The sequence below is a fragment of the Gymnoscopelus braueri genome (assembly GCF_963280865.1).
Source record: "Gymnoscopelus braueri genome assembly, chromosome: 6".
In the NCBI taxonomy this organism is placed as follows: Eukaryota; Metazoa; Chordata; class Actinopteri; order Myctophiformes; family Myctophidae; genus Gymnoscopelus; species Gymnoscopelus braueri.
In genome coordinates this window covers 3,861,858-3,878,838 of record NC_137607.1, presented here as the reverse complement: position 1 = coordinate 3,878,838, position 16,981 = coordinate 3,861,858, and the positions used below count along the sequence as shown (strand labels likewise).

Genomic DNA, 16,981 nt, shown 5'->3' with positions numbered 1-16,981 from the left:
CGCGGTGTGTGTGTGTGTGTGTAATTGATGGAAAACTAAGTCATTTTAAGTGATGAAAGTATTCCTTTAAATGCTGTCACTGGACCAGAATTGATTCTTTTTTTCCTGTGTTTTTGGAATTTGTCAGAAATGTTGGAGGAATCGCCCTCTCTCCTGGAAGCCGAAGACATCGAAGACTTGTTCTCCCTGGCTCAGTACTACCAGAGCAAGACCCCTTTATCTCTTAGGAAGGTAAGGAAGCTGATCATTAGAGCCAGACCCAATATATAATTGCAATTCTGCAGCCGATGTGTCCCCATTTTCCCATTGAACCCATTGGGAAAGCATCTGTCTTTTTAGATTTGAACCACTTTATCAACCATTATCTTATACTTTAGGTTATTCAAAAATAGCAGATCTACAAGCTTGTAGCGCGGCAAGCTTGTATATCTGCTATTTATTTTTTTAGAAAAAATCGTGACAATTTGATCTACAAGGTCATCGCCACGCTACCAGCTTGTAGATCTGCTATTTTATTTTTTTGGAAAAAAATTGAAAATTTGTGCAAATCTTTGAATGTATGTTTTTAACTCAAATCTTGTAGATCTGCTATTTATTTTTTAGGAAAAATCGTGACAATTTGTGATCTACAAGCTCATTGCCGCGCTACGAGCTTGTAGATCTGCTATTCCCCCCCCGCCCCCCATTTTAAAATATTTTGTTCAGAAGCAAAGATTTGAGTTAAAAATGTATATGTCACAGGACGATTGAATAACCAGGACGATTGAAGACAGAGCTCGTTTTTAGGCACAGGGCTTCAGGGCGAGGCGGGGCTTTGATGCGACGCGGACCTGTCTCTTGTTGTTCCCCCCCACGTAGCAACCAGGAAGCTACGCTAGGGGAACGCTGAACACGCGTTCACACGCACATGATAATAGTTATTGTCCATGACGGAGGCGCGCCGACTCAGCAGAGCTTGAGGCCGAGGAGGCGCGCCCTCGCGAGTGCCCGCGCTGACCGGCCGATGCTCTGATAGTCGACACAGCGCCGTCCGAGTTGTAAACCGATAGGGACAGAATAGTTCTTTTCATGGATCACTGTGTGTGTGTGTGTGTGTGTGTGTGTGTGTGTGTGTGTCTGTGTCTCAGGGAGAAACTAAAACAATGCGTGTGTGCGCGGGCGCGTGCATGCGCGTGCGCATGTGTGTGCATGCGCGTGCGCACAAACGTGTGCACACACACACGCGCACACACACACACACACACACACACACACACACACACACACACACACACACACACACACACACACACACACACACACACACACACACACACACACACACACACACACACACACACACCCTCTCCCTCTAGTCTGGCTTGCATTGCCCTCTAGCGTTGGTTTTACAGAATTGCCTGAAAACAAGCACTCCTTCTTCAATCGTCCTGGTTATTCAATCGTCCTGTAACATATATATATATATATTCAAAGATTTGAGTTAAAAATGTATATATATATATTCAAAGATTTGCACACATTTTCACGATTTTATTCCTTAAAAAAAATAGCAGATCTACAAGCTTGTAGATGAGCTTGTATATCTGCTATTTTTTAAGTAATCTAAAGTGACACAGATGCGTTCCCGGTCTTAACGGGTTAACCACTTTCAACCTGGTGTCCATATTTTGGGGCGTGTCATTATATTATTTGTGGGCGTGTCATTATATTATTTGTGGGCGTGTCATTATATTATTTGTGGGCGTGTCATTAAATTATTTGTGGGCGTGTCATTATATTATTTGTGGGCGTGTCATTATATCATGCTGGTTGTGTGTCCCTGGCAGGAGAACCAGAACCTGTTTGGCTGCAGTCTGGTAGCCCTCAAAGAGGAGGACATGGACCTGAGCCAGGCGCTCTGTCTGCCCGTGTCCGTCCCCGAGATCCTGCAGGCCAACCAGCTACAGCAGGTCAGCACCACGAGAAAACATAAACCTTGCATCTCCATATTTCAACCTTTTTTTGTTTGTTTGTAAATTAATGCACGACTGCAAAAAAAACTGTTGCTACAGGTGAAAGTTAAAGTGGTTAAGTGTGTCTGTGGGTTTAATTAATATTTGACCAATGAAATGTATTAACAAGAGCTTGTGACTAAATAATAACTACATTGGATCCAGTGGAACACGGGTGTTTTTTTGTTTTGTTTTTTCATTTCCTGAAAAGTAACTGATTTAAACATACAAGATTTCCGCCTGAGAGCGATGAAATATATCACAGCATTCTTGATCAATAGCTCGATATTGATATTGTAACTGTACTGTAATATTATATTGTGATGACAATATCAAATATTTGTAATTTTTCAAAACGTTTTACCACTGAGCTTATGGGGGCACGCCTACTCACCTTCAGGCAGTACCACTTGTCCACCAGTAGGTGTCCCACCAGGACCACTGGATATACTTTAAAAGTCTCAATAGAAGAGCAGGGAGACCAAATACAACCACCACTGGTTGTATGTACCTACTTCCTGAGCAGGCCATGCAGATCACCGTTGAACTTGGTGATGACTAATGTCTTAAACCCATTGAGACCTGAAGCCGATTCTACATGTCTCCTAAATCTCAACAGTATTCTGAAAAACTTATGTTTCTATGTCAGTGGTGTTCAATCTTTTTCATGTCAAGGACCCCCAAAAGTATACGTATTTGGCCGCAGACCCTCATCAAAATATTTTGTTCCAGGGACCCCCAGAAGCAAAGATTTGAGTTACAAATGTTCGTTTAAAAAAATATATATATTCAAAGATTTGCACACATTTTCACGATTTTTCAAAAATAGCAGATCTACAAGCTCATAGCGCGGCACTCGGTGCCGCGCTACGAGCTTGTAGATCTGCTATTTTTGAATAGCCCAAAGTGTAAAATAATGCTTTTTATCTCAAATCTAAAAATGACACAGTTCCAGGTCTTAATGGGTTAAATGCTCTGCCTGTCAGGACGGGGTGCGTTTCTTCGTGGTGGACTGTCGACCGGCGGAGCAGTACAACGCTGGACACCTGGCCACCGCCTTCCACCTGGACTCAGACCTGGTGAGACCCTCGCCATGTGTTACCTGAATTAACCCATTAAGACCTGAGACGATTCTTTAAAAAAAATCTAAATCCTAACAGTTTTTGGAAAAAAAATCGAAAACATTTTTTTTTACATTTTTTTTTTCAAAAATAGCAGATCTACAAGCTCATAGCGCGGCACTCGGTGCCGCGCTATGAGCTTGTATATCTGCTATTTTTTAATAGCCTAAAGAAATCTAAAAGTGACACAGATGCGTTCCAGGTATTAATGGGTTAACCTGAGCTGTAATTGAATCTATGGGTGCAACATTGTTATTAATCTTACGATTTTATAAATTCTAAATGTAAATTTGTCTTTATCCGCCAAAAAAGCTTCTAGAAATAGCAGCTCCGCAAGCTCACAACGTGTCATGACGCATTGAGCTTGTATATCTTCTATTATCTTCTATAAATAAATTCCCAAAAGCGCACTTCTTGATTAGCCTAAGTAAAAAAGAATCAACTGAATAATCATTAAAAAGATAATAGATGGTTGCAGCTAGTGTTAATTTTGACAGCAAATTTTGATGTAGTTTTAGTCATAGTCTTTTGAATAAAATGTCATATTTTAGTCATTGAAAAGTTTTAGTTTTTGTCTAGTTTCAGTCGACAACATATAAGATTATAGTCGACTAAATCTACAGTTGATTTAGTCGACTATAATGTATGTTGGCGGTGCCTTGATGGCGTCGTAATGGCTGATTTTACACTCGGTTGCATGCTGAAAATAGCAGATCTACAAGCTCACAACGCGTCCCAGCGCGACGCATTGTGAGCTTGTAGATCTGCTATTTTCAGAGCGCAACACCCGAGCGCAACCAAACATAAAATGACTTGTCTTTTAGTTCTACTGGATCTCTTCTCCACTAGTCTCTCTCTAACATTTTAGTCTAGTTTTTATTTGTTGACGACATTGTCAATATATTTAGTCTTAGTTTTAGTCACCATAGCTTAGTTTATATTTAGTTATTATTTAGTTTTTATTTAGTTTTTGTCAGTGAAAAAAGGAAGTCGACCAACATTTTTCGTCATAGTTTTAGTAGACGAAATCAACACTGCGTTTCACAAGTCACACATTGGGACGGCCTAACAAAGATATTCAGGTGTGAGATTTGCTGCTTTTTGCTTTAATCCCTGTGTGTGTGTGTGTGTGTGTGTGTGTTCAGATGCTGCAGAACCCGTCAGAGTTCTCTCTGTCGGTCAAGTCTCTGCTGGAGACCCAGAAGCAGTCTCTGGAGTCCGGCTCCATCGCCAGCGGAGAACACCTGTGTTTCATGGGCAGCGGGCGGGAGGAAGAGGACATGTACATGAACATGGTGCTGGCTCACTTCCTGCAGGTCAGACCCACTCACTATAACAATGATTATATAATCACCGTCAGGCACAAACCCTGTACCTTCATATTTACACTTTTTGTGTAGATTAATACCCTACTTCATCATACAAGAGTGTCGCACGAAGTTGCGAAAATAGCAGATCTACAAGCTGAAAGGGAAAGTGGATATGTCTGTCGGTTTTACTCAGTGGTGTAAAGTAACTAAGTACATCTACTCAAGTACAGTACTTAAGTACACCTTTGAGGAATTTTTGGGCGGTGAAACCGCCCCTATAAGTGAGATTTGGAAAAATGTACATTTTCCTGCGCTGTGATCTGGGCCCAGGAAATTTGTAGAATTATCCTGCGCTGTGATTGGCCAATCACAGTCTATTCAGGACTGTGATTGGCCAGTGTCACATGACACATGTGCATAGCCCTATATAAGCAACCATAACTTGAAAAAAAACATAAATTTGTTTTTTTCAAGTTATGGTTTCGTCCATCATAAAGAGTGTTTCAATAAATGTATTTATCTTTTGTACATGATTGGTTGACTCCATTCAGTATTGTGATTAGCTAGCAAGACACCGCCCACTTCACACAGGGTGTGATTTTTTACTTTACTGGAGTATTTCCAATTTTCAATATTTTGACTTCTACTCCACTACATCTCAGAGGCAAATATTGTACTTTTACTCCTCTACAATTATTTGAAAACTTTAGTTACTTGCAGATATACATGATTATATTATAAAACATACATTAACCACTTTAGCCCTATATTATTTCTAGGCTATTTGAAAATAGCAGATCTACAAGCCTGTAGATCTGCTATTTTCAAACATTTTAGTACTTTTACTTTTGGTACTTTTAAGTATATTTTGATGCCAATCAATAATTTTGTACTTTTACTCAAGTAACATTTTGAACACAGGCCTTTTACTTGTAAGAGAGTATTTTTATATTGTGGTATTACTGCTGTTACTTAAGTAAAGCATTTGAGTACTCTTTTTCCACCACTGCAAGAGCAAAAATAGCAGATCTCCAAGCTGAAAGGGAAAGTGGATATGTCTGTCTCTGGGTTTTACTGTATAAACATTTAACCAATGAAAATAATGAATTTCCATTTCCTGAAAAGTAACAGTTTTGGATAATATAAGATTTCACACGGACAGCTTTCCTATGGTGCTGAATGCACTTGACCTTGTGCCTAATTCATATTTGCTTGAGGGTGCTACGCCGCCCCCCCCCCCCAGAAATAGCATCACAACGCATTGTGAGCTTGTAGATCTGCTATTTGCGTTGTGCGGCACCACAGCACGCAACCAAGTATAAATCAAGACTTAACCCATTAAGACCGGCGGGAACGCATCTATGTCACTTTAGATTTATTTGGCCATTTTAAAAATAGCAGATCTACAAGCTCGGTGCCGCGCTATGAGATCTTGTAGATCTGCTCTTTTTGGAAAAATCATGAAAATGCCAACATTCGCATCTCAAATCTTTGCTTCTGGGGGGTCCCTGGAACAAAATATTTTACAAATGTTCACTTTTCAAAAAAATCAAAGTTTTGCACAAGTTTTTATGATTAAAAAAAATATGTATGAGCTTGTAGATCTGCTATTTTTTAATAGCCAAAGAAATCTTGAAATGACAGCGATGCCTTCCCAGTCTTAATGGGTTAAAGGAGGAGTTCACCCAAAAAAGTACTTATTTTCTATCAATTGCACACCCCATGAAGCCTTGAATTCATGGATTTTTTTTTTTTTTTGTGGCATTCCTAAGCCAATAATTTGATGACCGGGTGTGTATCCGGTAGGAGACACAAATAATCTACTTTGTGTCTCCTACCGGATACATTAGCCAGTAGGAGACGGGAATCAAATTATTAGGTTAGGAATGCCACAAAAACAAAAATAAATCCATGAATTCAAGGCTTCATGGGGTGTGCAATTGATAGAAAATAAGTCATTTTTTGGGTGAACTCCTCCTTTAAGATATGGCTGACAAACTCTTCAGATGTGACTGAGTTTCGAGCGTGACTTTTGAAACTGTAATTTATTGAAAATAAAACAAACCCTACGTCATGACCCTGGAATAATCAATGGCTTTCTGTTCTAGAAAAACAAAGAGTACGTCAGCATCGCCAAAGGTGGATTCATGGGTGAGTGGATTCATGGAAATGGAATTAGAGTTGTACCGATACCAGTATCAGAAAAGCTGCCGATAGCGCCTAAAATGTCGGCGAGTTTGCCAGTCTATGCCGTTCCGAACATGATGGTGATTTATGTCATTTACAGTAATCAATTATTTAGCATTTTGAATGCCTCCGTTGATGTTGTGGTTCTCAAACATTAAAATTTCAAGGACCCCCATAACTCTGAGACCGGACCCGTAAGGGTCCATTTGGCTCCATTTGTACACTCTCAGAGTTGCAGACCTGTAAGGGTCCATTTGGAACTCCCTGGACCCCACTTTGAGAACCACTGTCCTAGTTTTTATTTTAATTACTCACTGGTATCGGTTCTGTACTCGCTCGGTAACGACCGATAACGCAAGTTATGGGTTATCGGAATCAGTATCGGGAAGGAGAAAATGGTGTCGGTACATCTCTAAATGTAACGGTACATCTCCCTATTCTCAAGGGGTGCAACGGTTAATCAAACTAATCGATTTAATTGATTAGTTTTTCTAATCGATTCGCTTGTAGATTGGATACTTTTTTGATAAATCAATACCAAAAAAAAGTTTTTACTTGTGACCCCAAAATGAGTAGATTTTTGGTAGTCAATATACTGTAGTTAGTGAACCAGTGGATTACAGTACAAACTGACAGTGGGTGTTGTGTAGTGTTGATTTTGACAGCAAATTTTGATGTAGTTTTAGTCATAGTCTTTTGAATAAAATTCCATTTAGTTTTTGTCATATTTTAGTCATCTGAAATGTTTTAGATTTTGTCTAGTTTCAGTCGTCAAAATATCATAAGATTATATTCGACTAAATCTACAGTTGATTTAGTCGACTAAAATGTATGTTGGCGGTGCCTTGATGGCGTCGTAATGGCTGCATGCTGAAAATAGCAGATCTACAAGCTCACAACGCGTCGCACTACGACGCGTTGTGAGCTTGTAGATCGGCTATTTTCAGCATGAACACCATAGCGCAACCAAATATAAAATGACTTGTCTTTTAGTTCTACTGGATCTCTTCTCCACTAGTCTCTCTCTCTAACATTTTAGTCTAGTTTTTATTTGTTGACGAAATTGTCAATATATTTAGTCTTAGTTTTAGTCATCATAGCTTAGTTTTTATTTAGTTTTTATTTAGTTTTCGTCAGTGAAAAAAGGTAGTCGACCAACATTTTTCGTCATAGATTTAGTCGACAAAATCAACATTGTCACATGCTGTAGTTAGTGAACCAGTGGATTACAGTACAAAGTGACGGTGGGTGTTGTTGTGTGTTTCAAGCTCTCCAGCAGCACCTAGTGGACATGAACATCGAGGGTCTGGACTCCTCCTACGTCCACTGGATCGTCAGCACCTCAGGCCCCCACGGCTCTGCTGACGTGAGTCATTACCTAAACCATTGATTGAATACTTTATTAACAGTTTGCAAAGACAACCACAGGGAAGTACAGTTCAATACAAGGTCTGTTAAGAGGATTTTAAACCCAAGAAAGCACTATGGCTTGTTTGCCCTTGTACTCAATTCATCAAAACATTTAATGACAGACAAATATCCACTACTATGCAAAAACATCATATAAATGGGTAGAAAACGTAAATATACATTTGTACAGTAAACAGCTCGGGGGAGGCTTTGACTTTTTACAGGGGCCAGTTCCAAATTGCAGCCACCTGTAAGTGCTCTTTTAGAGCGGTTTTGAGGGAGAGTAAGGATTCACATGTTTTTATAACTGTTGGTAGGGAATTTCACATTTTAGTGGCATAGCAGTAGAACACATTTAATCCCTTGTTTGAGCCAAATGTGGTTTGAACGTGATTTGTGGAGCTCCTCTGGTGTTGTGATTGTGGACGTCTTTGACGTAGTTTGACAGGTACTTCATTAGTTCCATTATCCATTAAAGCAAGGGTTCCCAAACTTTTCAGTCTGCGACCCCCCCCATAATAATCATATTTGAACTGGGGACCCCCCCCCCCACCCTGACAAGCATTTGGAAATTGTAGCAGTTGAGGCATTATATTTAGTTTGACTCGGTTCCACAGATAAATATTGTGAAGGCGAGGGTTTGTGAGCTTATAGATAAATTATCTAAGCTTGTAGATAATTATAGATACTGTAAAGCATTAGTGAGGACAAATGATATGAAGATTAGGACATATTTGGGGGTCTGTGGCCTTTTATCCATTAAGAGGGACATTTGGGGGTCCATGGCTTAGTAGTGCATATCAAACTGGGGGTCCTTGAAAAGGGTTGAGAATCATTGTTAAGCCATTATGACCTGGAACGCATCTGTGTCACTTAAGATTTCTTTGGCTATTCAAAAATAGCAGATCTACAAGCTCAGAGCACGGCACGAGTGCCGCGCTCTGAGCTTGTAGATCTGCTATTTTTGAAAAATCATGAAAGTTTGTGCAAATCTTTGCATATATATATTTTTTCAAAGCGAACATTTCTTACTGAAATCTTTGCTTCTCGGGGTCCCTGGAACAAAATGTTTTGAGATGGGGGTCCGCGGCAATACATATAATTTTGGGGGTTCCTTAACATGAAAAGGTTTTGAACACACCACTCTACCAACATACGTTTTTTCAGAAAACTGTTAGGATTTAGAAGATTTAGAAGAAGCCACACATTCAAAACATGTTGATGCTTTTATGTTGTTTTCACCAACCGTGTGACCAGGCTTTGACAACTGTTTGTCTCTGACCTCACAGGGAGAGGCCTTGGGCAGCGCCGGGGACAGCAAAGGGGTCAAATCACTGGTCAACAAAATGACCTTTGCCTTCAAGTCCAAATCCGTGAACGTAAAGGAGAAGATGATCAGCTTCATCGAGAATACGTCCACACCTGTAGACAGGTGAGCTTCCCTGCTCCACTTCCCACTGTTTGCACTTACACAAATCATACTGACTGGCAAAATGAAATGAATATAGTCTACAGTGGAGTGTAGAGTCCGACAAAGGCCACAGTCAGATCACGATTTTGGAGAATCCTAGACCCTAGCTTTGACGGATATTTTGTCCGAAAATGCAATATCAATCAATTCTAATCGATTTGAAAACCTTAGATTTAATTGTGAGCTTGTGAGTACATTGGCTACTTCTGGAAGAAAACGTTTGAAAATGTTCGCCTATAATGACTTGCCCAAAATAGTGACACCAGATTGAAAGTGGTTAAAAATTGGGATTTGGGACACAAGTAGCAGCATAATTGTCTATACCGATGTTGTCAAAAAAAGTCAAATAACTGATTCACTGCCAATCACGTAGATCTACGCGAACCGATTTAAAGCCGCCACGTGCCAATCGCGTAGATCTACGTGAAGTGAAAAGAAAAAAATTCACCCAAAGACCAAGGAGATATGATTAGTTGAAGATCTAGACTCCTATCCACTTCCTTGTTAACTTAAAACTTAAAAATGCTGTATTTCGGCTCCTGAGTACTTTTTTTTTCCAATGAAAAACTCTGGCACTGGCTAAAAAAATATGAAAATACCTCTGGCAGTTAATGGGATAATGGCCAATATATCAGCCAGACTGATACAGTATATCGGACCGGCTCTAATGGAGTGAATGTTGTATGTTTTGACCAACATATTGGTAATCAATGGACTAGGACTCTCCAAAATCAGCATCAGACCCGGGGAAAAAATCTAGTATAAATATTCTTCAGTCCTTTTGGTCAACAGCCTCTCATGATCCAGTCATTGTCGACGAACACATTTTGTAAGGATGGGTTGTGCTGCTGAGACTGTGTTTTTAACCGACAAGAATTAATCTGCTTTTATTGATACACATTCCTGCTCTTCTTGAACCTTTTTAAAGACTTAACCATACCCCCCCCCTCACAGTAGTACCTTGTTGTGCCTTTTATATTCCTATTGCTAGAATGTCTTTCACTCTGCCCTGGCCTGAGAAGGTGCTTCCAGATCGGTAAGAGTTCTTCCCCCTCCACCACCACTACCACTAGAAATGAGCTGTTCTTCTGTCACCACCAGCATGTCTTGTCCTCCACCCCCCCCCCCTCCTCCACTAGTCTAAAGGGGAGATAGAAGCTCCAGGACCCCCATGCTCATGATGGGACCTCAGCCTGGGCATGCTTTAACATCAAACACCCTCACTTTACTCACTCACTCACATTCTAACAGCAACACACACTGCGCTAGGGCTGCAATTATGAAAGGAAGTACATCTTTAAAACTAGCAAAAAATGACGATCTACAGTACAAGCTCGCAGCGAGTCGCATCGTGATCTTGTAGATTGTTATACTTGATCATACTGCAGTGTCATAAAAGTATCAGAGCTTGTAGATCTGCTACTTTTGCCATTTTTGAAAAGTACCAGTTTTGGACAAAATGTCGGTTTCCACCCGACAGACGGTTTATTTTGTGCGTCCCCGATTCCTATTCCTAGCGTTTGAGCGTTTACACTTAATGTTGGGTTGAATACAGTAGATTTAAAATACATCTTGTGTTTGTACATGTTGTAAAATACAGTAGCTTGAATGGACCATAAAGGCTGCAAAAGTCAGGCTACATTGTTTAGTCTTTATTTTAAAAAATCATGTTGGTCCATTGATATATAAAAAGTTTTTTTTTATTAGAAAAAACAGCTTTTCGATTAATCGAATAAGTAATTGATAGAGCTTCATTGATAGTTGCAGCCCTACATTGCAGTGACGTGTGTGTAAGGTAGACCAATCGCATTTTTGTGTGTCTTTTTTTCAGGTGTGTCTCTCTTCACGCTATCACTAACAACATTGAGCACTTTGTGTCCGTAGTTTGTCAACACTGGAGTGTGTACTCTTTGCCAGCACTCAGGTGCTCCGTACGGTAACTGGAACGCTCGCTCAAAAACACAGTCGCCCCAATTATTCTCACTGACCGCTCGCCCCCAGCGGTTCTTGTATTCTTGTATTTGTTTTACTGAGGTTAAGTTTAGGAATAAGGTTAAAGGACGACTTCACCGCTTTTCAACCTATCTTCATATAATTGGTCCTCACTAATACTCATGATAAAATGGTAAAAAAAAATCTACTGGGTCTGTGTCTCAGAGGAGGGCTGTGGACAGTTCAGAGTCCCGTCTACCAGTGACATCATCAATGGGGAATCCAAGCTAATAGAAACTGCAGGCTTTCTATTCCTGGAAAGTTTCAATGCAATAAAATAAGCCATTGTTCTCGTGTTAATAAAAATCTAAATAAAAAATGTGAAATCTTGTTGGGGAAAAAAAATCATGCCTAACGATGATGTCACTGGTAGACAGGTTTCTGGACTGTCCACAGCCCTCCTATGAGACACAGACCAAGTAGAATTTTTTTTTACCATTTTATTATGAGTATTAGTGAGAACCTATTATATGAAGATAGGTTGAAAAGTGGTGAAGTCGTCCTTTAAGTGTAGGCATCGTTCTACTGAGGTTAAGTTTAGGAATAAGGTTAGGTTTAGGCATAGTTTTATTGTGGTTACGTTTAGGAATAAGGTTAGGTTTAGGCATAGTTTTACTGAGGTTACATTTAGGAATAAGGTTAGATTTAGGCATAGTTTTACTGAGGTTAAGGTTATAATAAGGTTAGGTTTAGACATAGTTTTACTGAGGTTAAGTTTAGGAATAAGGTTAGGTTTAGACATAGTTTTACTGAGGTTAAGGTTAGGAATAAGGTTAGGTTTAGGCATAGTTTTACAGAGGTTAAGTTTAGGAATAAGGTTAGGTTTAGGCATAGTTTTACTGAGGTTAAGTTTAGGAATAAGGCTAGGTTTAGGCATAGTTTTACTGAGGTTACGTTTAGGAATAAGGTTAGGTTTAGGCATAGCTTTACTGAGGTTAAGGTTAGGAATAAGGTTAGGTTTAGGCATAGTTTTACTGAGGTTACGTTTAGGAATAAGGTTAGGTTTAGGCATAGTTTAACTGAGGTTAAGGTTAGGAATAAGGTTAGGTTTAGGCATAGTTAATGAGGTTACGTTTAGGAATAAGGTTAGGTTTAGGCATAGTTGTACTGAGGTTACGTTTAGGAATAAGGTTAGGTTTAGGCATAGTTTTACTGAGGTTACGTTTAGGAATAAGGTTAGGTTTAGGCATAGTTTTACTGAGGTTACGTTTAGGAATAAGGTTAGGTTTAGGCATAGTTTTACTGAGGTTAAGGTTATAATAAGGTTAGGTTTAGACATAGTTTTACTGAGGTTACGTTTAGGAATAAGGTTAGGTTTAGGCATAGTTTTACTGAGGTTACGTTTAGGAATAAGGTTAGGTTTAGGCATAGTTTTACTGAGGTTAAGGTTATAATAAGGTTAGGTTTAGACATAGTTTTACTGAGGTTACGTTTAGGAATAAGGTTAGGTTTAGGCATAGTTTTACTGAGGTTAAGGTTAGGAATAAGGTTAGGTTTAGTCATAGTTTTACTGAGGTTACGTTTAGGAATAAGGTTAGGTTTAGGCATAGTTTTACTGAGGTTAAAGTTATAATAAGGTTAGGTTTAGACATAGTTTTACTGAGGTTACGTTTAGGAATAAGGTTAGGTTTAGGCATAGTTTTACTGAGGTTAAGGTTATAATAAGGTTAGGTTTAGGCATAGTTTTACTGAGGTTACGTTTAGGAATAAGGTTAGGTTTAGGCATAGTTTTACTGAGGTTACGTTTAGGAATAAGGTTAGGTTTAGGCATAGTTTTACTGAGGTTACGTTTAGGAATAAGGTTAGGTTTAGGCTTAGTTTTACTGAGGTTAAGGTTATAATAAGGTTAGGTTTAGACATAGTTTTACTGAGGTTACGTTTAGGAATAAGGTTAGGTTTAGGCATAGTTTTACTGAGGTTACGTTTAGGAATAAGGTTAGGTTTAGGCATAGTTTTACTGAGGTTACGTTTAGGAATAAGGTTAGGTTTAGGCATAGTTTTACTGAGGTTAAGGTTATAATAAGGTTAGGTTTAGACATAGTTTTACTGAGGTTACGTTTAGGAATAAGGTTAGGTTTAGGCATAGTTTTCTGAGGTTAAGGTTAGGAATAAGGTTAGGTTTAGTCATAGTTTTACTGAGGTTACGTTTAGGAATAAGGTTAGGTTTAGGCATAGTTTTACTGAGGTTAGGAATGAGTTTAGGTTTAGGCATAGTTTTACTGAGATTAAGTTTAGGAATAAGGGTAGGTTTAGGCTTAGTTTCACTGAGGTTAAGTTTAGGAATAAGGTTAGGTTTAGGCATAGTTTTACTGAGGTTAAGTTTAGGAATAAGGTTAGGTTTAGGCATAGTTTGCTGAGGTTAAGGTTAGGAATAAGGTTAGGTTTAGGCATAGTTTTACTGAGGTTACGTTTAGGAATAAGGTTAGGTTTAGTCATAGTTTTACTGAGGTTACTTTTAGGAATAAGGTTAGGTTTAGGCATAGTTTTACTGAGGTTACGTTTAGGAATAAGGTTAGGTTTAGGCATAGTTTTACAGAGGTTACGTTTAGGAATAAGGTTTTGTACATAGTTATACTGAGGTTACGTTTAGGAATAAGGTTATGTTTAGGCATAGTTTTACTGAGGTTACGTTTAGGAATAAGGTTAGGTTTAGGCATAGTTTTACTGAGGTTACGTTTAGGAATAAGGTTAGGTTTGGACATAGTTATACTGAGGTTACGTTTAGGAATACCTGGTGTTGACCGTTCAGAGGTCGCTGGATTTGACCCAGGGCGAGCGTGTTTTGCGGCGAGCGTTCTTGTGTTCCTGTGTACTGGTTCTAGCCGCTATTTAAGGTGAACTTCACAACCTTCACTACCTTCACTGCCGCTTTGCTTTGAGACGGTGCACCCTCTGTCCTTCCATTGTCATTGTATTTCTAATAAGGTGATAGCCTGGCCTGTGTGTTAACCACATGGACCCTAGCGTCCCTATTCTGGGGCTAGGGGCGAAGATTCGGCCAAAATAGCCGATCTTCAAGACTTCATCTTGTAGGATTTTAGCGCTGGAGCTGCCTAGAGATGCCAAACGGTGCCTTAGTGCCATGTGTGTGTGTGTGTGTGTGTGTGTGTGTGTGTGTGTGTGTGTGAGAGAGTGTGTTTGTGTGTGTGAGAGCTTGTCTCTAACTGACTGACCCCTCGGCTGCCTCCAGTGTTGATTTTGACAGCAAAATTGATGTAGTTTTAGTCATAGTCTTTTGAATAAAATTCCATTTAGTTTTAGTCATATTTTAGTCATCTGAAATGTTTTAGTTTTTGTCTAGTTTTAGTCGACAAAATATCATAAGATTATATAGTCGACTAAATCTACAGTTGATTTAGTCGACTATAATGTATGTTGGCGGTGCCTTGATGGTGTCGTAATGACTGATTTTACACTCGGTTGCATGCCGAAAATAGCTGATCTACAAGCTCTCAACACTTCGCAGCGTGACGCGTTGTGAGCTTGTAGATCTGCTATTTTCAGCATGCACACCCTAGCGCAACCAACCATAAAATGACTTGTCTTTTAGTTCTACTGGATCTCTTCTCATAGTCTTAGTTTTAGTCATCATAGCTTAGTTTTTATTTCGTTTTTATTTAGTTTTCGTCATTGAAAAAAGGTAGTCGACCAACATTTTTCGTCATAGTTTTAGTCGACGAAATCAACACTGCACGACAGCCCTGTGTGTGTGTGTGTGTGTGTGTGTGTGTGTGTGTGTGAGAGCTTGTCTAACTAACTGCCACCCCTCGGCTGCCTCTCCTCTCTGTCCGTGTTGTGGTGAGTGTGGCGGCATAACGTTGCCCTGTGTGGTGGCATAACGTTGCCCTTTCCCCTCCGCCAGGCACGTGAGCAGCAGCGACCGCGTGGGGAAGGCTTACCGAGGCGTCAAGCCCGTGTTCAGCATCGGAGACGAGGAAGAGTACGACACAGGTGATACGCCCGCTCGACCATAGAGCACCGAAGTGTGACGTAATTTACACATCCTGCCTGGTTCGCGGTTTTCCACCCGCGTTCTGAATCCCCGTAGACGTCTTTAATATCGCGTAAAATAAAAGAAATAAACAAATGATCCCGGTGGTTTGACTCTTATGGAAATGAAGCATCAACTGACGGTGAGAAAACGATAATGTTACTTCCGCCGAATTAGTTACATTTTCGCCAGAAACAGACTGTATCAAATATGAGTGACTGACTATCATAAACGATACAGAGACTCCTCCCTGACAATATATATATATATATATATATATATATATATATATATATATATATATATATATATATATATATATATATATATATAATATAAACGATACAGAGCCTCCTCCCTGACAATATCGCCGAGACAGTTTGTTTATGGACCACAATTCTTATATGAGACGATTCTAAGATGACCCAATGTTATTCTCCATAGAGAAATGACTTTACGAACCAGGGGATGAACGAGTGACGTCAGGACTTCTGTACTCTATATGTGACACACGTTATAGACACAGGTTTTCTTTGTCTGCAATGAAATATTCATCAACCACTTTCAACCTGGCATACCTGTTTAGTGAATGGTATTATAGAGGAGCATTTTTTGTTGTTGTTGAAATGTCCAAATTCTGTTCAGTTCTGGCACCGTTTAGGCACTTAAAAAAACATAAAAAATACCAGTTTAGCAGTGGTTTAATACAACGTTGTTTAAATTGACCTTGTGAACAAAACAAAAAAATTATAATAAGAAAATAAAAATATGTCATTGACCGTTTTTGTATAGAAAAGTATCGGTTCTGGCACCAGTCTTAAAAATACAGGTTTAGTCACCTGGTTGATGGAGTCGTAATGGCTGATTTTGCACTCTGTTGCATGCTGAAAATAGCCAATCTACAAGCTCACAAAGAAGACCCCTGCTTTAGTGGAACACTGAGGATCCCTTTTCTTTTTATTCTATCTCCCCAGACGAGATCGACAGCTCGTCCACGTCCGATGACGACAGGAAGGAGGTGGTCAACATCCAGACCTGGATCCACAAGCCAGACGTGAAGCATCACATTCCATGCAACGAGGTGAAGGAGACGGGACACATGTTCCCCAGGTGAGTGGATCCGCAGTAGTAGTGGCTCCCAAACCTTTTTGATGTCAGGGGACCCACAGTTTGATATCGTTGCTATCCGGCTGAAACCTCCATATTTTAACTTTTGGTGTTTTTTCGTAAATGAACGGCCTACTTGATCATTCTACAGCGTCACAAGTAATTCTACAGCGTCACAGCATCACAAGTAATGCAACCATTACTTGCTGAAAATAGCCGATCTACAAGCTCACAACGCGTCGCAGCGCGACGCGTTGTGAGCTTGTAGATCGGCTATTTTCAGCATGCAACAGAGTGCAAAATCAGCCATTACGACACCATCAAGGCACCGCCAACATACATTTTAGTTGACTAAATCAACTGTAGATTTAGTCGACTATAATCTTATGATATTTTGTCGA

The 16,981-nt window shown here is 39.7% G+C and overlaps 1 protein-coding gene across 4 annotated transcripts in view; it reads left to right on the top strand.

Annotated features, from left to right (window-relative positions):
- Nucleotides 1-16,981, top strand: part of tbc1d23 (TBC1 domain family, member 23) — a 43,848-nt gene that overhangs the window by 22,506 nt on the left and 4,361 nt on the right. For 3 of the 4 annotated variants that reach the window (XR_013933326.1, XM_080431182.1, XM_080431184.1), the window contains 10 exons: nucleotides 128-231; nucleotides 1,827-1,949; nucleotides 2,978-3,070; nucleotides 4,258-4,428; nucleotides 6,531-6,573; nucleotides 7,878-7,975; nucleotides 9,309-9,451; nucleotides 10,482-10,526; nucleotides 15,345-15,433; nucleotides 16,448-16,583. Coding sequence is in view for 3 of the 4 variants with exons in the window: in XM_080431182.1 (XP_080287308.1) it covers nucleotides 128-231; nucleotides 1,827-1,949; nucleotides 2,978-3,070; nucleotides 4,258-4,428; nucleotides 6,531-6,573; nucleotides 7,878-7,975; nucleotides 9,309-9,451; nucleotides 10,482-10,526; nucleotides 15,345-15,433; nucleotides 16,448-16,583 (1,045 nt within the window). In the remaining variant the exon portion in view is untranslated. The remainder of the gene's footprint in view (nucleotides 1-127; nucleotides 232-1,826; nucleotides 1,950-2,977; nucleotides 3,071-4,257; nucleotides 4,429-6,530; nucleotides 6,574-7,877; nucleotides 7,976-9,308; nucleotides 9,452-10,481; nucleotides 10,527-15,344; nucleotides 15,434-16,447; nucleotides 16,584-16,981) is intronic. The other variant, XM_080431183.1, reaches the window with a different exon arrangement.